This window comes from Neolamprologus brichardi, chromosome 6 (assembly GCF_056152115.1).
Source record: "Neolamprologus brichardi isolate AB-2024 chromosome 6, ASM5615211v1, whole genome shotgun sequence".
Classification (NCBI taxonomy): domain Eukaryota; kingdom Metazoa; phylum Chordata; class Actinopteri; order Cichliformes; family Cichlidae; genus Neolamprologus; species Neolamprologus brichardi.
Window position 1 is genome coordinate 23,004,729 of NC_142109.1, and position 27,803 is coordinate 23,032,531.

Sequence of the window (27,803 nt, forward strand, 5' to 3'; positions counted from 1 at the left end):
CACTCTGCTCCTCTACCGTCCTGCATTGCTTCTCTCCCTCTCCTGTAACAGCATCCTGCCAAAAGTGCATGAAAGCTTTTTGTTTACATCGTATATTTGTCTCTAGCCCACAAGACAATCCTTTAATGCCTGAATGCATGTAGTATTTATCCATGATGGAGACTGATGACGTTGTACAATCCCTGCATGAGGCATGTTGAAGTTCAGCTATTACTATCCTAATTTTTATTTGAATACCTACAATTAAGGAAAATTTGAATGAAATGTACATTTATTTGCTTTCTTGCTAAACGCTCTAGAAGGTATAGATACGTGATTTGATATTGAATGTGTTTGATTTAAGTTGTACAAAATTGTATAAAAAAATACACCAGAAACTTGTTTTCTTCATGGTCATGCTTGAGATCTAATAATTGTTAAAAAAAACAGAGACTGAGACTGAGTTTTAAGTTTTTTATTGCTTTCAGATACAGCCAGGTTAGCTTTCTGTCTGTGTTTCAATTCATCATGCTAAACGGAGCTAGTTGGTTGTTAGCTTTAGCTTTAAAGGACAGATGTAAGAGTGTGAGTGATATCCTCAGCTAGCTGATTTACAAGAAAGCAAATAAATCTCCTTACTAAAATGTTGACTCTCAGTATGACATGAAGGAAAGTTCTCTATAACCATTATATTGTTGTTTTGCCTGGAACCACCCTTTTCCCCCTGCATAGTCTGAATTGGAAAATTGCACTCCACTGACGATTTTAAATGTCATCCTGTTTTGGTCGCGCTATTCCAGGGTCAGGTGACTAGGGCGCAGGAAGCAGAGGAGAACTATGTGATCAAGCGAGAGCTGGCGGTGGTGAGGCAGCAGTGCACCACAGCTAGCGAGAGCCTTGAGAAAGCACAGGACACCATCCGAGAGCTACAACAACAGAGGGTAAAAGAATGAATTAATAAATGAACCAAGATAGCAAGATGAACTGTTTCCCTCCTGCCTACAGTCTTTATGTTGTCCTATATTTAACTTATAGGCTCTGTAAGCTGTGTATTTCCTGATAATGTTTTTACTATTTGTCAGATTATTTGGACTCAAAATCAGCAACAAATGTTGCGATTTCTTAGTCAATTAAACATGGGGTAAAAATCAGACTAACCGACTAGTCTAAAACTAAGAAACACTCAGATATTAAGTAAATTTGAGAACCGTTTAATGCCGAAAACTAATAACAAAGGCAAACACTTAATCAACTTCTTCAACAATGAATCATTCCACTTAACTATATTAGTCATCTAGTCGACTAGTCGCACACATCCCTAATTTGGATGAGTGAGTGGTGCGCAAACTTGTCAGCTAACTCACGCAAGTTAAATAAAATATAAGTAAAATATATGTATAATTACAAATATACAATTGTTCCAGTATTAACACAGTGGGGAGGTTAAGCTCAGCGAATTAGCTGAAGCTGGATTGGTACCCGTCAGTCAGTCTTTGCGGCGATGTTTTCAGTTTTCAAACTCAAACGTTGCAGACTGTCAGACTGACTCATGGCTCGTTTAAGATATCCCATGGTGGGAATGATGTACTAATGCTATATTTTATACAAGCTTGTGGAAAACGAATAAAAAAAAATCAATTGGGGCCGACGGCGCCTCTCAAATATGGTCAGACTAGTCCGACTAGCGTTGATTTGTTTCCGATATTTTTCTTTATGCTGCTTTGATAACAAAGTAGTGAGTCACACATTTGTATTTTCTCACAAACCTTCAAAGAAAATCGGTGATTAACCCGTGAGCTAACCCCGCAAAGGTGCAAAGCTCAGCGCCCAAAGATGAAACTGTTCAAGTTCTGTTTTAGCAAGATGTTTACATACAGATGAGGCACAGAGACTTCTACAGTTTTCACACCATGGAGGTGAGGTTTATGAGGTGAAATCTAGTTAGTCTAGCTCTGGAGGAGAGCCAAATAATGTGGAACCTATCACTGTCTAAAAAATACTGTTGGACGCCAGTGAAGCCAGTCTGACTGTTACGGCTGCCATTCAACAAGCTTTTAGTAATGGAAATATAGTTACTCCCAAAGGACAGAACAAAAAGAGATGTGAGCCCCAGATAAAACAAAGAGGAAGAAGACCATGAACCAATCACACAATGGGCCATCGAATACAGGCGTCTCTCTCAAACTAGTCCTGGAAAACTAAAAGAACCGAAACCAAACTGAAAACAGTAGTTCCAGGAGCTCCCGACTCAACCTGTACAGAATAAACAAAGCTATGAAAGCAACAGATTGGTAAAGCTTGTGCTGATGGAGATCTGGTGGAATCTAAGACGCCAATGGCCGACCCTCCTGCTCCAGTTTCTCCGGGTTTATATTCGTGCAGCAAGCCATCAGCAGCCAATGAACACTAACAATAAATCTGCAAAGAAAGAGGGCGCAGGTTAATCAGGGTGACAATAAAAAACTGGACCAACAGGCTGAGGTCGCACGTAACACTGATGACGACCGTAAAGGTTGCACGTGTACATTTTACAGAGCAGCTGTTTGTTGTTTTGAGTTGCTGTACGTGTGATACACAGCCTGATTGGAAGTAATAGTGTGACTATGATTAAATGTTGAAACTTGTTTTGTTAATGTAGCATAGATTATTAAAACGTGGTTTCAGTTAAACACTCAAGGAAAAGCTAATCAAACTGTATTTGGTGCACATTACTGTAAAGTTAAAAGAAGTGATCCTACATTATAGGATGACTGATTTTTGTTTTTAATTCATTCAAGTTCTGTGAGTCTGTGCAGTTCAGAGGCACATGATATTGGAATTATTATACAAATTAGAGTTGGGTGTAATTTAACATGTAATTCATGTATAAACTGTATTTGCCTCCCAAAACAGTATAAATATCATATTTTAATATTATTTATTTATTTTTACATATAATATTGTTCAAGGAAAAATATGAAAACTGACTTTCCAAACATTTTTATATGTACGAGAGACTCTGCTTCTCTACTGTGAATTTCTAGTAAATATGATGTTTAGTATAGTATTTAGTATTTAACGCCACATTGGGTTTAACAGAGAACACCCACGTTTGCTTTTCCACATGCATGAGTAAATGTATGCATGTCAGTTTCTGTATGTTCTGCAACTGCTTTACTGACTTACTCAAAAAAAAAAAAGTTTTGTGGTCTTTGCCAGTGCTGTTAACCAAAGCTTTGCTCTTAATATTTATAGATTCAACTCACACCTACCTGTGGGAAGGTGGTGTGAAGAGCAACTGCACGATGTGAAGGGACCAGATGGTTCACTAAAATGATAATTTGCTTTGCTTTAAAAGAAAAACTCCCGTCACTGATTTTTCTCTAAATGATGTCATTGTTACGTGTGCGTCTATTCCAGCTCAGATTGCTGGTACCCATCACCCACCAGGGTTCACACACCTCCAGACACTCTCAATCTTCTTTGATAACCAAGACTGAGAAGCCAAAAATGACAAATCACGAATCTTGCAGTCACGCTATGTACTTGCCCGATTTCAAGCGTTTGTAATTTGCCTCATTGGAAAGTATTTTTCCACTCAGCTCTCTCTTTTTTTTTTTTTCTTTGCTGCTTTCATATTCATAGCTTTGCAGTTTCCCCTTGATGTGGTGACACGTTAGTGTACAGTAGCATGCTGACATCACAGACAGCGGGACACCTTCATGGCAGCTAAATTTAGGTTGTCGGCTGTTTTGAAGGTTGTACACAGACATTTCTAGGCGTAGGTAACATATTTGGATTTTACTCGCTCACTACTTGCAGTTGAGAATGGATGCTTTTGGTTTATTTTTTAGAAAAGTGTAAGTCTAACACTGCTGCTGGGAATCACGTCCATTCATTCCCCCACAAATAGCTCGTTGATAGGTCATGTTTCCATCTCTCTGTGGAATTCCTTGTCTCCCGTTTCTTCCTTTTTCAGGAAACTAAATGTAAAAGAAACCGAAAGAGAGATACATAACACTACCTTGAGTTTTCACCCCTTGCAAGATTGTGGTAATCTTAGCTGAACTGTTAAACTGGTCTGCAAATGAGAGTGAAATGAAAGCCAAGCTCTGTTCAAAAACCTAATATTCTCATCAATAAATAAATATCGGTATACAAATACCAGGTAGAAAAGGCTGCTCAACTAAAACTAAAGTAAATAAAAGTTGACCTACGTTATATCTTTAACACTAGGATGTTTGTTTCAGTACACAGAGCAGTTTGTGAGCAATCTGCAGACTGAGCTGGAGCAGTCGAGGCTCCGCGAGGCCGAACTGCTTGGAGCTCTGAAGGAAATGCAAGACAAGGTGCTCGATCTGGAAAAGGTGAGCTCACAAACATGCCTTTTTTTTTTTTTTTTTTTTTTTTTGAAACTGTGTGAAAGAGAATAGAGTGTGAACAGCAAGCAGACAGAAGGCGTGTGATTCTGTGAATGTGGTAAAGTCTGTCTGACCGTTAACCAACCTGTCTAACGTTTAATCCAAACACTCAAACAAATGACAGACACGTTCCATTTCACAAGCTTTCATTTTCACTTGATGAGGTGTTGGAACACAAACGCTCTGCTGCTTCCCAATGAAGATTTTACTGAAAATTAACTCAAAACTGGACAAACCTTTGTTTGCTTATACAGCGTCTCAAAGATTGACGAACCTGCTGGTTTGTAGTCAGGAGGTAAACATGCTAATGTTTTTGTTAGTGGGTTGTTGCACCACTTTGGTTAGGAGTGAAACAATCTCACCACTGTCTGTCTGATGTCTGAGCAAAATTTCATATATCAGATAGTTGTATTAAACTATTCCTGTCCCTCTCATACTACATTTAATAAGTCTGTCGACTCCTGGTCGTCAGGATACAGATGCCGCTGATTAGGCATGGTCACATTTAGCAAATGTAATATCTGATCAAAACTGAGGTTTTCATTCAGCAGCGTCACAAAGCAGATCAGTCGCTACATCGGCCCCCTCGTCACCAATTTCAAATTATCTGCTAAACAACTTGATTCTGTTTTTGACCAGCATTTGAACGCTTGGCGAGCTAAAGCTTTTTTTTCTTATCTAGGAAAAAAAAACATTTTCTGTAAGTCAATAATTTGAAACTAAACTCCTATGCTTCCCCATGTCTAGATTATTTTATCTCCCATGAATGTGCACCCCTCAGTCTCCTCTGGTCCATCTTCATTTCAGCCAGAAGTTCTCACCACTGCTCACACATCAGCTCTATCATTGCTTTCTTTTAGTCCTGTAAGATTTAGAATTTTAAAATTAGATTACCTACCGTGACCAGGCTCGTGTTTAGATATAGCAGATCTGCTGAGACCTTACTCTAGCAGTCAGCTTCTCTTATCATCTGATCAGGGCCTATTTCAGCTGTGGTTCACACCACTGTTTGTATGTGTTATATGTTATATATTAAGATGCATACAATTCTTTAATGTGTGGTTTCTATTCAAGTGTTACAAAAGTAAAGTTATTGTTAATTATTATTATTATTATTATTATTATTATTAACAATAATGATAATGATAATAATAATAACAATAATACTGTGGTACATTCTGTATTAATCACCAAGGTATATGGTGTTTCACTAAAATCTAATAAGGATTCCCTTCCTCATAAAACCTTTCCCATGTACGTCCTCATATATGCATTAGGCTGCGTGTGTGAATTTGCTAAATTATAACCGTGAAATGTTTACTATCTAGAGGAGCAGTTGCCTGCCAGATGAGAACAACTTGGCGACCCTGCAGGAAGAAGTGAAGCAAATGAAGCTGAGGGAGCTGGAGACGCTGCGCTCATTCAGGGAGATGCAGGAGGCTGTCACTGAGCTGAACCAGCGCTGGCAGGTAAAATGGGAACAGATCTCTCATCTGTTTGGTGGAGTGCGCATAATGTACCAGCAGCCAGTTACACCTGTCTGCTCTTTCGCAGCATCATATGTCCCGTAGCAGCAGCACTGGTGGTGGGGGCGGGCACTGGAAGGAATCGCCGAAGAAGAACGCCATGAATGAGCTGCAGGACAAACTGATGACGGTTAGGCTGAGGGAGGCTCAAGCCCAGGCGGAGCTCCGAGAGGTTAAACTTAAAGCCCTGCAGCTGGAGAGTCAGGTAGGTGCTGTATAACTACATTGTACTGCCACACTGCAGCAGTGGGCTTATGAGTCCTTCTCTGATGTATGCATGATTGCGAAGCATAAAAGTTGTCATGTTTGTTTATTTTACACATTTATAAGAATGAATATAACTTGCTGAACTAGGGAAGTCAGCCCTGTGGTGTTGGGATATTACATTTTGTTTTGCTTTTTCAATTATGAATGTGCATTGTGCCTGACATGCACATAATGAAAATGAAACAAAGTATAACTGAATCAGAACAGATTTGATGTTTGTTAAGTTAATTGTTAGACCATAGTGCCACTTGTGAGATGTTTTTGTTTTCATTCATTGGGTTTTGTTGTTGTTGTTGTTGTTGTTTTTTGTGTGTTTTGCACTCTTGGGTTTTAGAAAATTGCGCTTTATTTTCAGACTTTCGTAAATATAAGAGCTCTACTCTCACCATCTTCCATTTAACCTCTTGTTTTAGAACCAGATCCACAGCAAACTGATCGGACGCAACGAGCAGGAACGCTCTGCCCTGCAGGACCGACTCCAGATGGTGGCCAATCAGAACAAAGCTCTGCAGGCCCAGCTCAACGAGATGAAGAGGAAGCAGGCCGAATCAGACTGCAAGGTCTGGATAGTGAAAGGTGGAAAGAGAGGCAGAGGAGCAGATTTAACAGAAAAGAGCAGAGTGGTGTGGAGAGCAGCATTTTCTTATTATTAAGAATTATTAATAGGAAACTAAAATCTGTAATAGAAAAAGAAACCTTTTGACTGAAGACAAAAAAAAAAAGAACAGAAAAGATAAAAAGATACATGAGAAATGTTGAAAAATGGTCTGAGCATAAATTCTGGGGTTCACATCCTGAAAAAGATCAACAGATGTAATAGAGGAAGTCTACAATGAAAGATGAATGACACAGCAGGATGTAGAGACAATTTATTGTTACTATCTCTAATTGAAATCCATTAAAAGATAGTCATTATAAATGCTCACTTACTACCCAGAAAATATTGTTTAACTTTTTTTTTTCTTCTTGTCGATGTGCTTCCTTCCTCCCTGTGATGCATGTAGAGTAAAGAGGAGGTGATGGCAGTGCGCCTGAGGGAAGCTGACAGTATGGCTGCGATGGCTGAACTCAGGCAGAAGATCGCTGAACTGGAGATTCAGGTGTGTGTGTGCTCGTGTACTTCAGTGTCTGTCTGAGTGCATCCTTGTATAAACATTTGGATCTGTGGTCTTAGCCAGTTAAGTGATCAATGTATTAATCAAAGTGAATTCAGCTTTAACCTTGTGTGTCTGAAATTTGATTTTTAGAAGGAGGAAGGGCTGATCCAGGGCCAGCTGAACCACTCCGATTCCAGACAGTACATCAACCAGCTCCGGGACCAGATCGCCGAGCTCAAGAACGAGGTGAGGCAACCTTCTCCACATAGTCACAAACGAGCAGGCTCACATACAAGTCAGCCACTTGTCTGAAATGCTGGGTGCAAACAAAAAAATACCCTATTTGTAGGGTTTTATACTAAAACACGGCAAACCTGTAGCTGTTAAAACTACATACCAATGCAGTATTCACCATGGAAACATGAAACAATAGAAACATTTTTCAAAGCTGCCTGATTTATTTTTTTATTTTCACTCCAAATGATTAATTAATTGAATATTCATCAGAATAATGAGTAGTTTAAACCATTTCATGCTTTGCTATACTGGGAAGAAAAAAAAGAAACAAGTTACGACAGGTAAAAACATTTAGTGATATTTTAATCCCACTGATGTAAATGTCAGTTCATAGAAGCAGATGCTAGAAGTGGTTACCTGATAAAGATCCATGAAAACAAAGTGCACCATTACTCCTTCCACAGGAATACAAGAGGGTCAGTATAGCAGCCAGGTGTGACTGGTCAAATCAGCAAGAGTGAACACCTCTTTAAGAGACGACATTTTGGCAGTTTGCAGGTCTGGGGCATTCAGGTGTGAATGCAAAGGAGGAAAGACTTAGAGAAGCAATTGTTCCTGCCCATCAGTCTGGGGTGGGTTACATCCAGTTCCAAAAAAGCTGTCAGTCATTCTACAGTGAGAAATATTATTTACAAGTGGAAATCATTTATGAGAGTGGCCAGTCTTCCCTGGAGTGGACATCCCAACAAATTCACTTCAACCATGCAATGTTCAGACAAATTACAAGAAACCTGAGATACATCTCTTACTCTACAGGCCTCAGTGATCATGTTAAATGTCAACAGTCATGACAGTACAGTTAGAAAAAGACTGAACGAGTATGGCTTGTTTGGAAGGACTACCAGGAGAAACCCTCTTCTCTCTAAAAGGAACATGCCAACATGGCTTAGGTTGCTTCAGAACAAACAAGACTCCTGGAACAATGACATTAGGACAGCCAAGACCAAAGTGGTAGTGTTTTGTCATAATGCACAGCACCACGTTAGGTCAAAACCTAATATCAGCACATATCATATGCAGATCAGCACAAACACCTCATACAGACTGTCAAACGTGATAATGGTGGAGGGGCAATTTGCGTTTGTTTTGCAGCCACAGGATGTGGGAACTTTGCAATCACTGAGTCACATGTGAACATCCCTGTACACCAAAGTATTCTAGAGTCAAATGTGAGCCCATTTGTCCATGTTTCCACTAAAGTTTCCACCCAAATTTGGTCATCCAACGGGTCGGTGATCCGAAGCACGGAACATCTAGCAAATCTACAACAGGAAGGCTGAAAAGAAAAGAATCAAAGTGTTTCAATGAGGTCAAAGTCCAGAGCTCAAGCCTTTTGAAATGTTGTGGCATGATCTTATTAGAGATGTGCATAAACAAATGCCCACACACCTCAGTGAACTAAGTAATGAGGAGTGGCCAGAATCTTCCACAAAAACAGATAGTCATACAGAAAATGATTGTTTTCTCTGATTTTCTGATTTTTATCAGAAACATTTTTATCATGGATAAAAACAGGACATCCAGTCCAGATAAGTTTTCAAGACACCATTAAATAGAAAGAAGCAGAGACAGACTGGAAACCTGGCCGGTGGACTTTTTAACCATACTGAACACAATCATGGAGAGTGAGAGGATGCCTGAGGAACGGGGAGGAAGTGTACTCAAACTGGTTTTCATGCCAAGGGTGATGTGCAGAACTGTAGTAACTATGGAGATAGAGTTGAAGAGCCACACCATGAAGGTGTTGGACACAGTTGCTGAAACTAGGTTAAGAAGAGAGGTGATCATCAGGCATCAGCAATAAGGCTTTTGATGTGATGTTTGCTTCAAGTGTTGATGGAGTAGGTCAGAGAAGATCAGAAGGAGCTTCGCTCAGGGTCTGTGGATCTAGAGCAGGGGTCTCGAACTCTTGGTCCGTATATTGACGTGAAGAAATATCATGCAATTTGACCCTTGAAGTTACTTTTTTTGTTAGGGAGGATTTGTTTGTTATTGAGTGCGATGTTAAAATAAGTTCTTTAAAAAGCCAAAGATTATTTAACATGAAGTCAATATGAGTACAAACATGTTGAGGGATTGGCTGTGTTAGTTCAGTGTGAGAGTTTTTTGTAAAGAAAACAATTTTAACTAGCTGTCAAAAACTAATGTTTAAACTAATGTCTAATGTAACTAATAGCAGAAGTGCTGCCGCGTGTCTGACCAGAAGGAGAGTACCAATTTGTTTATTTGGTAGTTCAATGAAAGGTTGTAGTTAGTTAAGAGTGAGGGAGAATTTTTTTTTTTTTTTTTTTTGTAGTTTTTCTTGTTATACAATATTTTAAATTTTAAAAAACAAAACACTATATTTTCAGAAATATTTGTGGGTGTTTGTTTGGTTGTTTTTGTACTACTTGAACACTAAAGTTCCCTCCAATGAGATGGCAGTGACAGCAGTGGTCCACAGTTCATTTAAGTTTGAGACCCCTGATCTAGAGGAAGAATGTGGTAGAAGGCCAAAAGAGGAACTGTGACACTGCATGAGGAAGTCAAGGGAGGCAGAGAAGTAGTGAGGGTGATGAGGTGTGCAGTAAGAGTGCCAAATGGGTTTAAGGTGAGGGTGACAATAGATCATCGAGTGGCTTTGAGATTCTTGTTTTCAATGGTGATGGACAAGCTAACCAATGGGGTCAGGCAGGATTCTCTGTGGACCACGATATTATGTTGCTTGCTACGATGTTGACAAAGGAATTCCAGATATATTAGACAAAGGATGGTAGATATGGTGTTGCTAGGCAGCAGGAAAGTCAGGCAGGAAGTCCTCAGAGGAGCTTCATGGATGTAGTTAAGGAGGACATGCTAGGCGGTTGGTGTGATGCTAGGGTGAGATGGAGGCAGATGATCCTCTGTGGTGAACCCTAAAAGGGGCAGCTGGGGGAAAAGAAGAAGACAAAGACAGAGTATTGCCAATAATTAAAAACATTTCTAAAGGTATAATCCAAGCTGATGTCTCTTCCACATTTTAGGAACAAAAGCAGCTAAATTACAAGCACTCAGATTACTAAAATTACTCATTTATTTTTGTCAGCATACTAAAAAATCTCTGGATATTTACCAAGAATCCATCAAATACATCCATTCATTATTTCATTAACACGTCACTTACTGTAGACTCAGTCACTTGGTCAGTTAGGTAGCTTTGAAAGGATATGACACCATCCTGGATTTCAGCTACTAAGCTGTGATTCAGACCGGTTTGAATCTTGGCCGCGGTTCAATACTGTGTTGAAACCTGCGAAAGCATTTCTGCCCTTTTAAACGGGCCATTTAAGCCATTTTTTCATTAGCTATTGATACGTATAAATGTGTGATCATTTATTAGGGGTATAAATGAACAATTTCTTTCACTTTTACTGGCTTTTCAAAATGGCGTGTGACACACAGATGCACATTGTGTGTGTGTGTATAAGATGCTCTGCAGCTTTTGGTAACCACCACAGATGGATCTTGTCATTTATGTACAGCCTCAGAACAGATACCACTTCCACCCCGACACACGCTCAGTTGTTTCAATGTCTTTCTCGTAACAAGAGATCACTTTTCTTCTTAACAGCTGTGTTCTCATTGTTTAGTTCACACTGGACTTTAATTCTGAAAACGGGGGGTCAAAAAGAATAAACAAGCCCTGCTCAATAACTTGTTTTTGGTCTGTTATAGGCTGAGCCCACAGCTCGAGTTCTGCTGATTTTTATGATGTAATTTGACAACATTTAATGTTATCTTGGGTTCATGAGGATAATCTCCGGCCCTGATTGGAGACAGAAAGTTATCAGTCAGCATACACTTTGGGTTTGTTCATTCAGAGAGTGTCTGTGCGTGACTAGGAGGAGGGAGTATGTTTAAACTTCAGAGTGAGGGGGCGTGATGAGACGGCCCTGCCCTTTAGCGCTCCTCTCCTCTTTTCTTCTTGTCACCCCACCACTTTTGATCAAAGCCGTGGTTTTCATAAATGAGACCGAAACTTGCGTGAGTACAGATGAGGAAGCAATGAACCATTTAGAAAAATCTCAGTATAGAGCTGAAAGCGATCATCGTACAATTGAGTCATATTGGCGTTGCTGACACATAATGAGCCATTTTATAGAATGCAGCTGAATTAATTTTACATTTTTACTTGCGCACATTTATTTTGATTCAGGTGGACATTGATTTTTTTGTGAAAGCAAATACTTTTCCATAGCATTTGGAGACTTAATTATCTGCCAATTTTGATGTTCCTGTTCATATTGAGAGAGACTGGAGAGAATATAACCTACCAAGCCCGGTGCCTTCTTATGTTTCTCTGCTGTAGCGTGAAGAGCTCAGACACAGTCAAAATATTTCCACTGGTTAACCACCGGTTTCCCCCTCCCCCCACCTCCCCGCCCTGCAGCTAGCTTGAGTTTATGATTGGGGGAAAACAAAAACCTCTGAGATTTGTCATGAGTCACTGTGGTACATACAAGGCTAACATGCAAAAGGCATGCATGTGAAAAGTGGTGGTATCGCTGCTGCTCACAAGAAGAACTCTGCACTCTGCTAGTTGGACATCAGCCCCGGAGTAGAAACATGCAAACGCGTTCTTTCATGCTTGTACGTTTCCACAAAGCTACTTTTCTTGTCAACTTGAATAAAATTCAAATCGTACCACCACCTTCACCCTAATGACAAGTGCACGCTCAGATTTGGCTGTAAAGATCCCACAGTCCTATTTGCACATCTTTTACTGGTAAGAAAAAAGTGCATCAGTGGGTTTCACAGGGTTTTGGCTTTTTTTTGGTTTTTGTTAACACCCAACAACCTGTTAAAAAAAAAAAATTCCAATCACCTGACATTTAGTGGCTTTGCAAAGACATGTCAAGCGTATTTAAAAGCATTAAAAACCATTAGGCCTCATGCTACAATAGTGTTCAGTAACATACATTCATTTGTCCTGTTACTTGCAAAATTCTTAACCTTTTGTCAACAGGTATTTAGGAGGAGAACGTTTAAGATAATACTGTTTATTGCACGGACGTACTGATGAAATTTCTATAAAAAGAAGTTTGCAGGCAGATGGGAGAGAGTTTTTTTTCCCTCTGAAATGTAAACACTGTAAATTATTTCACTTCAGGGAATTATTTGGGAAGGGATCGGCTTTTAGGAGATGGACTTTGCACATAAACTTTGTTTCATCCAAACTGAAGGCATTTTGCTTTTTTTCTGGCTATCGAGTAAGCAAAAAGTCTTTTATGCTGGAGTAAATGAAAATTGCCACCATAATTAATAAATGGTGGTAATTTTTCCCTGGCTCTGCTTAAAATGTTTTTCTGGGGTATTGAGAAAAAATTTCCTTTTTTAGATTTTCTTTCCTCAAAAACATTTTGACCCTTCTTGTTGACGTAATAAAGTATGAAGGACCCAATTCAAGTAATCAGGTTTTAAGAAACAGCTGTGAGTTTGTAAACCCTGCGCTTAAGGAAACTGAGATAACTGAGTTCTCAGAATTAACTTAAACTCTGAGTCAGTAACCATGGTAACACCCTCTGTTTCTAGGTCAGAAAATCCCAGAACGTTGATTAAATTTGAAGTTAAAGTTTGTTAAATGCGCTTCCTGGAATAAAACCCAGAGGTGCTATAGTTAATGTGCCGTGCTGCTGCCACTAAATGTGTCACGTCCAACCCCAAAAACAAAACGTGGAAGCTTGAATTCAGGAACTAAAAAAAATCTGGATCAGTAATCAGGGTCCACCAAACTAGTCATAAATGTCTTTTTCTACTGTTAAAAATAATCAGCACCAAATAAAATGCTTTGTCCTGTTTTAATAATGCTGCTCTATATATATTTATGTGAGCCAGTTCAGCATGAAGGAGAAGAACAGCGTTTTTACAAGATGTTCTAACAACCTGTACTGGCTGGTGATTTTATCCAGATTAGCTGAGGGGGGGGAAATACATCTGAACCACAGCCAGCTTACCTTTGACTAAAAACCTCCTTCTCTGTTCTCAGATCAGGCAGCTGCGAGGACAGAAGGCGACCCCCAGCTCCAGGGTCACCGGTGGAGGGGGAAGTACCAACTACCAGGATCTCTGCCTGGCCAGCCCCGCCTCCGCTGAGGGGGACTTTCTCAGCTCAGATGAGGACCTCCTTCCCAGCCCACTGCCGGCCACCGCCCTCTACCCCAGTCTTTCTGGCCAATGTCACCCGTCTCCACGCCTCGACAGCGAGGGCAGCACGGACAGCGAGGCAGAAGAGCGGGTGCAGACGCATCCGGACCCACAGCAGCTTTATGGCAGCATTGTGTGCGCCGAGGCACTGGATAACTGAGACCTCGGGAGGGTGCTGAGATCCCCTATGATCTGAAGAGACGCTGGAACTGGGATTGTAGTATCCAGTCAAGTCCTCCTCCTCGGCCTCTCCAGTCTTTATCTTTTACTTGATGCAGACATAGTGGCATTGATTGGACCTCTGCTGATCATTACTACCTGTTGTCTCTGCTCCTCGTTACTGTCTCCAACACCTGTTTCCCACACTGTCGCTCCCTGGCAAAGAGCTTACGTACAGCCTCCCTCCTCATCCCCACGTGTAACTGTGCCACAGACTGTCAAAATACACATCCATCAAAAACATGAACAAATCACATACAAACAAAATGTACCGCTCGCTGCTCAAAATCTACCACTGGACCTGAATCTGTGACTGTGGCCACGAGTGAAAGACACAGAAGGAAAATCCTTCCTCCCTCTAAGCTGAGTAAGACATATGACGTATACTCTGGCCACCCCTATACGACTCTTCTCCCTGATTAGTTCAGAGTTAAATACATCCTTATCTTCCCTTTTCGCCCTCATCCATCTTCACTGCCTTTAAAAGAAACTTCTAGCCGCCATCTGTTCATCTCTGTGTTTTAAAAAGGAAAAAAAAAAAGAAAGACAAAAAGGAAAAAGAAATTTAAGTGGTGATGATTATACGAAGAAGTGGTCCGGAGCAGGAATACGCACACATCTGTATCAAACTCTACAGGCATATCACGTAAAGGCATTCCTAAATGAACCCTTAGCATACTGAGTACTTGTGCTGCCTGTGTGTGGCCTGCAGAAGGCAAGTGAGTTACACGCACAACCGTTCACGTTCACAGCAACCCACAAAAAGGCAGAAACTCAGTGTTGCCAAATCTTTTTGTTTGGTTTTTTTTATGTGTTGTAATTTATTTTGATATTGTTGAAATTTTTTTTTATATATCTATATGAAACTTGTAGGAGTGTAGACATACTGAAAGAAGCCAAACTTTCTACAATGTCCTTTGTGCCAACTAGAGTCATCTGTCACGGGCTCACTGTGACACACGCCGAGTGCTTCAGAGACAGAAAATGTGCTGCTATGATTTGACTTATTTCCTCCATCATTTTAATTTTTTGTTCTGTTATTTTATTTTATTTTTGTCAGTCTTGTGAGGTTACCATCCAACCTCAAGATTAACTCTATATCGATGTAGATTACTACTTGGAGTAATGTCTAAAAAACTGAATGGTTTAACTTTCTCCCAGAAGCTTTTCAGCTTTTAACACCAGACTCTGTTGGGAGTACTTCAACATATTGGCAAATTCCTTTATTCCCTGTCAGACTGAGACCGAGATGAGACCACTCTGATATCTGTGTAAAGCTACAGCTTGGGTGGGGTTGGCTGATTTCATGCACAGCTTTGTTTTTACACTTGAGCTTTTGTATGGATTCAAGTAAGACTGCGTAGCGTTTGATGGACACGTTATATTTGCTATTATGGACTAGTTATCAGCAACTCGGCATACTAAACCAAGCAGCTAAGGCTGTAGCTGCTAATAAACTCTTGAGAGTACTGAAAGTCAGACTTCTTTATATTTGGACAGCCCTGAGCTTATGCTGTGCTAACCAGTTTCCATTACTTAGCCTTCATATTCAAGACAGAAATGAGAGTGATCAAATGATTCCAGGAAACAAAGTAGATAAACCCAAGTAATCTGGCTCTTATCGCTTTCTGACAGCTAAAAGTGTGGGCCAATGACTGCAGAGGGTCGTTTCCTCGGCAAAGTTCGTCAGTATCTTCACGACAGGAGAGAGCATGGGTAGAAAAAACGTTTAACATATCAAACAATATATTCTATTTAAAAAAAAATGGCTGTAAAATGAATGGAAACATATGAAATATACTGTGTGACAGGAACATATAGATGATATTTAAAGCTGTACTGGAGTGTGTATAGTTTATCAAACAGGGTGTTATATCTACAGAGCAGTGATCTTTGCTTTTTGCACTACAGAGAAAGACACGCCCAGCTTTGTGGCGCTGAGCCGTGAGAGCTGGTGTGAAGTCGTGGTGGGATCATTTTTCAACATGTGCACTTCTTCAGAGGGACCTTAAAGATAGTGTTTGTCTTGTGTTTCTTCACTCTATGGACCAACTGTCTCTAAATCCTTTAGAGGCTTTCTTCTTCATAACAAAGCATATTTTATGTAATGCAAATCTAAAAAGAGCAGAGCGTTATTGCCATCCTCTCAGAAATTAAGAAATTGGATCTACCAGTAATGGCCTTCAAAGAACTAAAGAGGATGTCAGTTTGCCCACCATACTGTTGCAATTAACAGCTTTTTAGTGGTCACTGATGGTTGTGGCAACTGAAATCTCTACCCTGGAATCACTGCTAAGATATTGTCAAACCAAATGACCGTTGTACAAGCGTTTCAGTTTTACAAATTTGCATCTGCTCTGTTTAGTATGAGAGTTGGACCCTTGTGTGTGGCCTGCAGAAGGCAAGTGAGTTACATGACATGATATTTTGCATCATGTCAAAATAAATTTCATGCAGAAGGTCATAATCATCACGATTTTTGGATATATCGGGCCCCCTCTATAGGGATGCTTTGATTTCAGTGCATTTATGTAATGCAATTAGCCCTTTTTTTTCATTATGGAAGACATAAAAGGCCGTGCTGTAAATGGGAAAAGAAACTCGATCTATTAGAGGCTTAAAATGCGAGCAACCATGAATAATTAGATTTATCAAGAATCACACAGAGGCTATAATTTTCTCAAATAAATGCACGGAATACCCTCATTTTTATGACTGCTTTTCATGGTTTGAGGTTTAAACTGCAGTCTTTTAATACATTATCTTACTGCACATTCAGGAGCAGTGTAATAATATAATTAGCTCCTAAAAATATTGGCTGAAAATTATCATTAATTTCCCTTTTTATTGATGATTTTCTGGACATTTTGTGTCATGTTTGCACCACATCTTGAGGAAAATCTGTCTATTTACTTTCTTCTTCATTAATGCATTAAACATAATTCAAACTAAACTTACACCTAACCTACCACTATTAAAACCTTTGAGATTTGAGTACAGTTTGTATTCCAGTCCAAAAGAACCCCAAGAAGAAAACACATCAACTAATTGAAGAAAGCTTGAATTCAGGAACTTTCCATAATTAACTAAAAATATGGATCAGTAAATTAGGGTCCCTCAACACATCTGTAAACAGCTGTTCAGTAACGGTGCTTCTGTTCTCACTTCTGTCTGAATTCAGCTCTTACCTACTGTGATGAAGCATTTTGATATGTTTGTAAATCAGTTTTGAATACGGTACTAGCCTTCATCCTTCATGTTGGTTTTTTAGAATTCCCATCCGTACTTTGGCTCGTCCCGTTAACAGCGATACACATGATGATGGCGATAAAATGTCACGATGTGCCATAAAAGTAGAGAGATTTACACACTTTGTTGCTTTACGTCACACTGTGTTACTCCAGATTCATAATTTAAAACTGGAATATCCGCCACATGTTTTCCCTGTTTCGAAGCAGAAAAAGAAATAAGAGGAGAAGATTTTTCTCTTGTCAGATGGTGTCAGTCTGGCCTAGAGTTTCTCAGATTTATGTACTGTATGTGGCGACTGTTTGAGATCCACAGCCGCATCATTCATCATCCGCCCTCTCTCTTTCTCTCTCTCTCTTGCAGTTCAGCTGATGTTGTCAAATATATTAAATGACAGTAAAAATTATATAAAATTCCAGTATGATGGGGAAAAATACATTTCAGTGTTCTGTATCCTACAAATGATACAAAATAAACTTTGACATTGCACCTTTGCAGCCGCCTGATTTCTCTTTTAAACTTGTCTTAGTCGCTAACGAGAGATGTATTGTCACCGTGCTGCATTTAAAGTGTTGTATAACAAACTGATTGTTGCATGAGGTTAAAACACGTTAACTGCGACCACGTACTCTCTTTTCTACTAAAGACATGTTTAGTTTAAAGACTAAAAACATGGCAGACTGAGTGAGAGGGAGGCAGGTGGAAAGGTGAACATGCACAGAGCAGGACGAGTTTAAATACCTTGTGAAAGTCATAGTATGGAAAATAAACAGGAAATGATAATATGATAAAATCACACTCTGTAACAGTCTTCACTGGTCAAATTAGCATAACAGAATAGTTTTGACTCATTCTGGCCTACATCAGTATTACTAACTCTGAAACTTCTCGATTTGTTCATGCAAAAATCCAGTGAAATCTTTATTTATAATAACAAGACTGTAAACACAGACGAGTTTTTTACATATGGATTAAAATTCAGGGTTGCACGCTGACGTACGAGTTTAACAGCCTACTCGGTATGAACTATGAATCACCAGGTTGTTGTTAGTAAGACTTAAGAAAGGATTTCACACGCAAACGTAGTAAGATTATTACAAAAGGGTGATGCAGCCCAGTTCAGGGGAGCGTGGTTTAGTCATAAACTGAGCATTTATGAGTAATGTGTGGTATGAGGTTTTGAGATAATGTAGAACAACATGTCGATTTTTGCCAAAGTATTTTAATGTGTGTCTGATTTGCCTTTTTTCCATCCTGCCTCAGAGGGATGCTGAAAACTAGGTAATTCATTTATTATTTATAGGCTGGACAACCCACATAGCAAAATGCGTATGGCCCGGATCTGGCCCATACAATGTGCTTACACATGGCCCACATACCGCAAAGAATGATGCCCCTTTGGTAGCCCAGATCTGGTTTGCCAGAGGTGGCCCACACATGGGCCAGCACAAGGCCAGTTGCAGACACACTGGTGGTCCTGTGCTGGCCCATGTGTGGATCACCTCTGGGCCACCAAAGGGCCGTCATTCTTTGCCGGTGAGACATTGGGTAAGTTGTGTGCATCCATGGGCTGGTTGCAGACACACTGCTGGCCCAGAACAGTTTCAGCTCTGGCCCCAGATGTCAGCCTAATGTGTACCTTAATTAAGCCATGTAAAAACAACAAGTGCATAATAGTGCAAAAGTAACATGACAAAACTCTGTTCAGACAGTGAATGGACTGATTCTTATATAACATTTTTCAACTCTCCCAGATTACTCAAAGTGCTCTATACAACATGCCACATTCACCCAACAACACACTTTCTCTACACTGAGTGCTTCCTAACTACATTCATACACATTCACGCTCACGACATGCAGACTGGAGGAACCAGGGATCGAACCACTAACCTTCAGATCAATAGGTGACCTGCTCTACCAACGTGGGGAAAAAAAAAACTTGCAGCAAAGATGAGCCATTAGTTATTATAAATCTCTGCCTCTCTTCAACAGCGTGCCTTTTGTCCTGTCTCCCTCTCATCACCCCCACGGTCGCAGCAGATGACCACTCCCTACCTTTATACTGGAGGTTACTTCCAGTACAAAAGGAGTTTGTCCTTCTCACTGTTGCCAAGTGCTTGTGTTTCTCTGTATTATTGCAGGGTCTTAAAATATTAAGCGCACTGAGGAAACTGTTATTGTGATTTTGTGCTAATTAAAAAAAATAGTCTTAGTATCCAAAGGAAATGCACCAACTGTTGATCTGTGTTTAAAAATATTTGGTCAAAACTGCTTCCTGTTACACGACATGGAAACAGTTAAATATGTAGAGCACGCATCCATTTATCCAGGTCACAGGGGCACAGCGGCCTGTTCCAGCTGTGATGGGCCGAGAGGTGCGGTGCACCCTGGATATTCACACCTGCGGCCACTGTCAAAGGAAACCAGAGTACCCACACAGGCACAAGGAGAACATGCTGGTTTCACACGTTAAAGCCTCGGTCACTAATTTCAAATCCAGGTCCTCCTTGCTGTGAGGCGACAGTTCTAACCAGGAGAGTCACTCCGAGGTCTGCTTTAGTGAAACGTAGGTGGTAATAGTTCATTTGTTTATGAAAGTATTTCTCAAAACATTCCACAGAAATGTATTCACACTTGTCCCTCCTGTGTTTATTTGTCACTGATATTTTAGCTTAATGATTTCATTAAATTCTATGGAAAGGAATCTGCCGTTGCATCAACCGAGCTTCTTTATAAGTTTCACCTCACCGGTGTGTTTGGTAACAACACTGTGTCAACACAAGAGTGTCAAAACTTTCCTAAGAACTTTCAGCACAGTCCATCCACTTCCTCTCTGATTTATGTCGGTGTGTTTTTGTGCGACGTGTCATGTATCTGCACATTTTTTTAAAGTAAAACTGGACTAATTTTGCGCTGCTGCTGCTGCTGCTGCGAGTGTTTGTGTGTGTTTTGTCTGAGGAAGCTGTGTGGTTGGAGTGTCAAATCTAAAATACTTCCTCATCCTCTTGTGCTCGCATTAGAGCGACCTTCAGATGTCAGCAGCGTCTCACAGTCCACCTCGGCGGCAGACTGATCGCACATGTGACCGTTTTAACTCCATTTCAGGGGTTCCCGTATTATTTTATGCAAAGTGCGTATGAAGCTCAGAAGTGCTGGGAGGAGAACTTTGGTGAGTATTTACACTTTTATTTCTTTTCTCTTTTTTTTGTAGACTTTTTTTTTTTCTCATTCCAACTCAGGTTAAGTTAGATTTTAAAATAATATATAGAAAAGAAATGAGGTGGATTACTGCAAGCGTTACCTGACTGATTCAGATTATGACTTACTTTAAGAGGCCATGTTTTGTTTTATGCAGCAGTCTCAAAAATGCAGAAAAGTTTCATCTAGAAGTGCCTTCTTGTCATTTTATCATCCTTAAAAGAAAGGATCTTAGTCGGGGCAGAGTTAAGCTGGTGGCATGCAAAGCTTTTTGTATGCCAGGCCAGATTTTCTGGTGCAAAGATGTAGAAATAAACCGCTTTCTTCCTTCATCTAGCTGCCCATTCATACCGAAAGTGGCTGCAGCATGTCGACATATATGTCAGATCTAAATTTTGTCAGACCCTTCACAAAACACATTAACATGGTCAGCGGTCCACACCTGTCTGAACACATCCTTTCTTTGTCTAAAAATGCACTGCAGCAGTTGTTTTACTGAAATACGTAGCGGTGTTTTTGTTAATCTCTCATCTAATAAAGAAAATTTGAGGTGAATGACTAAACTTTTAAGTCAGCGCACATATATGTCAACATCAGGCCTCCTCTGAAAGCTCTGTAAGCTCACTCGATGTTAAATCAAAGGCAAAGAGTTAGTTCTCCTTCATCCATAAATCTACACTGAGCGAAACAAATCATCAGCAAGTCAGCAGCGCAGACCTGATCTTATCTGATTTCCAGAAATTTAAATCAGTTTACTTTGTCCGTAATAACTACATAAGGAAGTAACTTTCAGTAACTAAATATCAATAAAGCGGTGAAATTACATTTACTAAACAGATTTCTGTTACCCGTACTTGAGGATTTGCACCTAGTTTATTTCTATGCATTACTGAAGTTCAGACTGAAATAATTTACTACCCCATTGTTTTTGTCTGATGCTGGGGTTTTTTAAAGAATAAGATTGTATATATGAAAAAAAATATGAAAAACACCAAAGCGCTGCAGATGTTTTTACAGAGTTGTCACGTTTCTCTATTCGAGGCGCAAACACGTTAAATTCATTCCATATTTTGCACAGAAAACATAATTGAAAGCTCAAAATTTAATGCAAACTTGCCAGAAGTTTATTTTTGTTTTTTCCTGTCCCGTATAATGATCTACACAGATTTATCATGCAACATTTAGGAGGGGCCCTCATGCCCCAGATTGGGAACCCAGTTAGGAAACTACCTAAATTCATAATGTGCTGTTAAAATAAAAATAGCCCTACTTTGGTTGCAATAAAATAACATTTGTAAAGCTCAGCAGCACTTTTGTTTAAAATAAGTCAGGACGTGGGGCCGTTTTTCTATAGAACAAGTTATTTTTAAGTACGTTTTTGCATTTTACTACTTTTAATACAGGATAATTACTTTTTTTTATTGTTCTTCTTATTGCTACCTTTACCCAAGTAAGAGATCTGAGTGCTTCTTTCATCACTGTAAACAAGCTTAAATGGGTAACTTGGGCTTGAGTATCTGGGAAGCTTCTTTCATTTTAAGAATTCACCTACAGCTCCTGGTACTACAGACAGGTGACAGGTTCGAAGAAAAACCAGAACAAAGACTCTCAGTGAGGTGTTTGGCCACCAGATAAGAGCCTGTGCATCCTGGTATTTGTTCTGTAAATCACTTGTACTCTTCTGGAGATATTTATCATCCATTCTTTGACTCATTTACCCATTATATAATAGATATTTGGTATTCTTCATTGCATATGTTGATGGTGGTGGTGCTGTCTCAGATGTCGGTCCAAGCTCTGCAAGGGCTCTTCAGCTGCTTTGAGATCCAGTTAGCACATAGCGTGTGACATTTTTATGCTCATCATGCTTTGAATCAGTGGCGTCTCTCTGGATGGAGGGTTCGTCGTATTGGAACAGACCACATTAGGATAAAGACGATCGCTCCAAATGCTTTGCATTGATTTGCACCTTGAACAGAGCCTCCAGCCGTCCACTCACTGCTGCTTTATTTAATTCGTCACCCATGTGCAAGTCCCATCAGTTAAACCATATTTTTGCTTCATTTGAAAAAAACGATTTTAAAGCTGCAGCGTTTTTTGTTTGTTTTTTTATTCGTGGTGTGATACCTCAGTTTCTGCACAGCACGCACATTTGTGCACTGAGTCATGATTTGTGGTGCTGTTAAGTGACATTTTCACAGCTCTGATATGACTCCGAATGTCTGAAACCACATTTGGAGAAAAGATGATGATGTCAATAAAAAATAATACTATTTCTAGCCTTCAGTGTTAACTAATGAAACAAAAAAAAAGGTTTTTTTGTGCATTTGTGCCTCGTAGTTGTTCCTAAAGCTTGTCTCAGTTTATCCACATCCACACCCTCAGGTGTATCTGTGCATGTCGTATAAGTATTGCACCCTAAATATGCATTTAATGTAACTTTTATGTTTAAAATTATTTACATTTGCGGAACATAAAAGGGTGAGAAGCAGCCTCATCAATAATTGTTACATTAATCAATAAATACACATTTTGGGTTGTTTTTTCTGATTTACTTATCAGAAAAACAGTTTCTGCTGAACAGTCTAACTCTGTATATGTATTTGACTTTCAAGCAGGAAACTATATAGAAAGTACACTTCTACTGCCCTCTTTTGGGTATTATAGACACAATGTGTAACCTGTTGGTCATTCACGTTGTTTTATGTCTTTAGTGTATTTTACTGTGTGCATAAAAAACATATTTTAGTTGCTTTATTTCTTACATATTTTTACAACAGGCTGTTTACATATATTGCATTTGAATTAACTTTATTTTCATTTTCTAGGTACCTTAAAAACAGGATTACAGCAGGAGCGATAGACCCCGGAGCAATGCCTCGTTCTTTCCTGGTGAAGCGCGGTGGGCTGCACCACCTTCGTCACGTGGCAAGAAGCCCCAGCCCTGGAGCCACAGCAGTAATGTTCAGTGAACTGGAAAAAAGGGCGGGAGCCTGGGACGCATCCCTGGAGTACACCAAACCGAAGACAAACGTTAATAATGCAATCGCCACTGTGTTATTACAGCAGGACTTAAAGTTCTGTAATGAAAATGGAAGCCGTCACCCATTCAGTCCTCAATCATACGGTGGGTGACAACGTCTTTTGTTTGTTTTAGCTCTCCTAAACTTTACACTTTTAAATGTGATCAGCAGCAGCTCTGTTTGGTCCAATAAAAGAACAAGGACCCAACTTTTTTTTCCGTGTTAATTAAAGAAAAAAAAACATATTTTTCATATTTTTCAAAAACTGTCTGTCTGCTTTTCTTTTCAGACCACAGTTCTGCTGAGGCCTGCAGTCCTGTCAACGCAAATATTTTTAGCCAAGTGGAGAAAGTTGTTTCTCAGCCTCCCAAACCAGAAGTATTGTCGAGTCTTCAGGTGAGGTCTGGATATCCAGACAAACTGTCCGGACTGAGAGAGTTGGAGCACCATCAGATCCTGAGAGAGACCAGGAGCAGCAGCTGCTCTAAGATTAGTGCTCCGAGGCAGGAGTGCCTACTCTGTGGAAAGGTTACAACAATTTTTTTTATGAAGTTCCTGTTTTTATTTCATTTTGACTTTTTATTTTTACATTTATTTTCTATGATTTTTACAGAAGTACTATTTCTTTGGATTTTATTGCATTTTAGTTTTTTATTATGTACTGGGTATTAGTACATTATTATTATTATTATTATTATTATTATTATTATTATTATTATTATTGTTGTTGTTGTTGTTGTTGTTGTTATATTATTATATTATATTATTATTAAGGTTATTGTGTAATAATAATATTATTATATATCTATAAAGCTATCTTTACTTTAGACAGATCAACAAACATCCACCAGAAGACAAAGACTAAAAAGACATATATCATCAATCAATCCTTTTTCCCTTAGACTCCTGGTGCAGCATAGGGCCGCAAGACATATATTGTAGATTGTGTTTATTGTAGTCATTTTTACAACAAATAAAATATTAAAATGCACAATACAGTTATTTATTTATTACATTTCATTTTACAAATGCCTTTTTTCAGTTATTCTGAAGGTGATGCAATTTCTTTGACAGGTAACCTACCTGCAGCAGTTCCATATATTCATAAAAATCCTCCGAATGTCCTCCAAGAGACCCATTAACCATGAACTAGGCTCAACAATTTCAGTCATGTAAAAGTTTATAGACTGAAGAAACACAATATTAACTAATGAATACATCAGTGCTCCTTAGCTTCCTTTGATTGTTTGAAAAGTCTAACCTCTAATTAGCCATAACTTAAAAATTCCTCATTGATATGTTAAATTGTTGCAACTTGTCTTTGCAGATATTTTCATGTCTGTCAAGTCTGAAAACTCACATATGTAAGAGTCACAGAGGCAGAGCCCGTATGTCAGTGGCACACATCAAGTCCGGCAGGGCTGGTAATGAGCAGGCACCTTGCAGGGGGAAGGTCAGCATCACTTTGCCTTTAAATGCATTATTCTGTTACATCTTTGGATGTAAAATCAACCATTTATTGGGATAGAGCTTTGTCAGATCCATGACTGTCTGCTGTTTTCAGGAGCGGACATTCAGCTGTACGGTGTGTGGGAAAGTGTTCAAGCGCTCCTCCACCCTCTCCACTCACCTGCTCATTCATTCAGACACCCGGCCCTATCCCTGCCAGTACTGCGGCAAACGCTTCCACCAGAAGTCTGACATGAAGAAACACACCTTCATCCACACCGGTGAGTTGGTGCACTCCTACTCTCAGTAAAACAGTCTGGTGTTTTCTGCTAAAATGAGCACTACTAACATACGTGTGTATATTAGTATCCTTTAAGTTAGTCAGTTTGCCTAATATGAAATCTGGCTCATTAAAATTGGCATAAAAGTCAGACTGTAAAAAGGCTCATACTACTACCTGATGATGTGAAGTTTCCAGCACACGTAAAAGTACAACGTTTTACGTTATTAATGACCTTCAGATCCACTACACGGAGTTAGTACATATGTAATTCCTTTATATGTCTTTTTATTCTCAGGCTCTACTAGAGTAGCGTTGATTTTTTTTTAAATAATAAAGCTTATATTACATATATTCCTGGACTTTGTTGCCACCCTTTAGTTTATCCACTGTCTGAAACAAGCAGTTTTAGCACCATTTTAACCAGCTTTCTTGTGATTGGCTGCCCCTCAGATAGTGGGTGGGGCTTTCTGTGCTCAAAAGTGTTCATCTTAGATGACGATATCCTCTCTGCTTGATGTCAAACACATCGAAGACCAAAAAAAATCTGAGGTCTTTGCCCACAAGGATTATTATAGAGCACACTAAGCTCATTATTATCCACCTTTGTAAAAGCAAAACATATGAAAGAAAGGAAAACATAACAGTTCCCTTTGATAAATGTTTTAACCTTAGATTCTAAACCTGATTGGTTAGTTTTTGTGTCATATCTGGATTCTGAAAGCAAGCAATAACAGCGTTCAATCCTCTCTGTTTGTCTGCCAGGTGAGAAGCCCCACGTGTGTCAGATATGTGGCAAAGCATTCAGCCAGAGCTCCAACCTCATCACCCACAGCCGAAAGCACAGGGATGACAGGCCCTACCACTGCCCACGATGCCTTTACAGCTTCCAGCATAAAGTGGACCTGCGGCAGCACCAGGAGCAACACTGCGCCTACCGCTGATTCTGCCCCACTCCAGACTTTAACCTTCTCAATGAAGAGGAACAGGAACTGGGATCTAAATCTTTGACTGTGTTGTTCCCAAGACAGCGTTTAATATTTCATGCAAAGCTGTGTACAGTGTTGGAGGTGTATTATATACCACAGGCATTGTGGTAGGGTGTGTTGAGTCTCAGCAGTGTAGTGAAATGACTTTATTTATGTGAAGGAAAGTACAAAAAACGGTACTGGTTACAACAATACTTTAATAATTTAAATTGTAAATGCAAAATACATCCTCAGTCAGTGCATTTGATTTAACTGATGCTTATTTTTCAGGTGTACTTAGTGATATCGAGCTATTTGTTTTTTGTTTTGTTCCTTTCCACATACTGAGGAATATAGTTGTACAGGAAAAATCACAGCACTGTTAATGCATCTTCTTTATAGCTTATCAAAAGTCAGAGTCACTATTATTATATTAGTGATCATTATTATTATTTCAGTTAAGCTGTGTTTAGACTTTAATTCTTGTGGACGTGTGGTGTGTTTTCCAGTGTTTTTGTATTAACGGGACAACAAGTATGAGTCTCCCACTGATTAATTATTCCTGGTTAGAGTTGCTATTCAGAGTTATTGTTCAAATATTAATAAAAGCAGGGCTGTGTGCAACAAAAGCTGAGCTCTTAATATAGTATAATGTTGTGTACATGTACTCTTAACTTTGTAATAATTAAAAAAAAATTGAAGAAGAAAGAAATATTGATAGGGAATTCTTTTGAGTTTATTCGTTTAAACATTTGCTAAAGTAAGGTGTATTGTCCAAAGACAGGGTCTGATAAACACCTCCTACTACATGGAAAAGAGGATAAAGTCTGAATAAGTTAAAGTAGTACAAAGAATTTTACTGATCTCAGTTTGTCCGTCAAGCAGTAATGTTTGATACTACGAGTGTGGTTGGAGCTTTAACTTATCTAAACTAAGGCTTTTAAACTTAGAGGTGAGTAGTAGAGCAACAGTTTTAATTTTCTTTGTTGTACTTGATCAAGGTTTTAACAGTTAACTAAAACCAAATTAAAACTAGATGTGCAAAAAAACATTTCAATTAACTTAAAAATAAAAACTAGGCTTTACTTCAATACCTTTGGAAACCTATAATTAAATACAGCTAAAATAAAAAAATTAAAAAATAGAGAGGAAATATCCTTAGTTGTAATAATTGTTAGTTTGATATAATTTTATTAAAACTTGTGTGTCTATTGAGACTGTGGAGACTGACACTGAGCTAATAAAAACTAAAGATAAACACACTGAAACAATAAAAACTCAACTGAAACCAGAAAAACCCGATCAGGAAACGAACTGAAACGAAACTGAACCAAAAGCAAAAGCAAAAAAAATCTAAATGAAATGAAGATAAAAACCTAAAAGATACAAAACTATGATAACTCTGCACTGGATTCAGGGTAACATGACTTAAACATGGCACACTCAATATACAAAGGTCAGCAGCCCCTCCTATGTGGCATTGCATAACTGCAAAGGTTACACATTTGTTTTAACTGAAGCCAAGTTATCAAGTTTTTCCTCTTGTACAATTGATCCCACATGAGTCAGAGTGAATCAACATTTCAGCCTGTTTGGGGAAGTAAACTCTGGCATCTGTTCAAATGGTAAAATAATTCATTTAATTTAATTTTACTCAATTGTGTTCAGAAGATTTCTTCACACCAC

General features: G+C 39.2%; 2 protein-coding genes across 3 annotated transcripts in view; both read left to right on the plus strand.

Moving 5' to 3' along the window:
- The window catches only part of evi5l (ecotropic viral integration site 5 like), a 42,863-nt gene extending 25,173 nt beyond the window's left edge, over positions 1 to 17,690 (plus strand). For both annotated transcript variants that reach the window (XM_006787477.3, XM_006787478.3), the window contains 8 exons: positions 780 to 920; positions 4,209 to 4,325; positions 5,708 to 5,848; positions 5,934 to 6,110; positions 6,586 to 6,732; positions 7,177 to 7,272; positions 7,420 to 7,515; positions 13,571 to 17,690. In XM_006787477.3, coding sequence (XP_006787540.1) covers positions 780 to 920; positions 4,209 to 4,325; positions 5,708 to 5,848; positions 5,934 to 6,110; positions 6,586 to 6,732; positions 7,177 to 7,272; positions 7,420 to 7,515; positions 13,571 to 13,888 — 1,233 coding nt within the window. In that variant the 3' untranslated portion in view covers positions 13,889 to 17,690. The remainder of the gene's footprint in view (positions 1 to 779; positions 921 to 4,208; positions 4,326 to 5,707; positions 5,849 to 5,933; positions 6,111 to 6,585; positions 6,733 to 7,176; positions 7,273 to 7,419; positions 7,516 to 13,570) is intronic.
- Positions 17,691 to 20,258: 2,568 nt separating this feature from the next.
- Positions 20,259 to 26,093, plus strand: LOC102796239 (uncharacterized). Its single transcript, XM_006787479.2, has 6 exons — positions 20,259 to 20,368; positions 23,226 to 23,524; positions 23,710 to 23,948; positions 24,748 to 24,873; positions 24,985 to 25,150; positions 25,915 to 26,093. The coding sequence occupies exons 2-6, from the start codon at positions 23,272 to 23,274 to the stop codon at positions 26,091 to 26,093; spliced, it is 963 nt and encodes a 320-aa protein (XP_006787542.2). The 5' UTR covers positions 20,259 to 20,368; positions 23,226 to 23,271.
- Positions 26,094 to 27,803: the final 1,710 nt, after the last annotated feature.

Bases quoted from the DNA above. Each gene is read 5' to 3' on its own strand.
- LOC102796239 (XM_006787479.2), top strand. From the start codon at position 23,272: ATGCCTCGTTCTTTCCTGGTGAAGCGCGGTGGGCTGCACCACCTTCGT. The intron at 23,525-23,709 runs GTGGGTGACAAC...TTTTCTTTTCAG, and splicing joins ATTCAGTCCTCAATCATACG to ACCACAGTTCTGCTGAGGCC. The intron at 24,874-24,984 runs GTCAGCATCACT...TGCTGTTTTCAG, and splicing joins AGGCACCTTGCAGGGGGAAG to GAGCGGACATTCAGCTGTAC.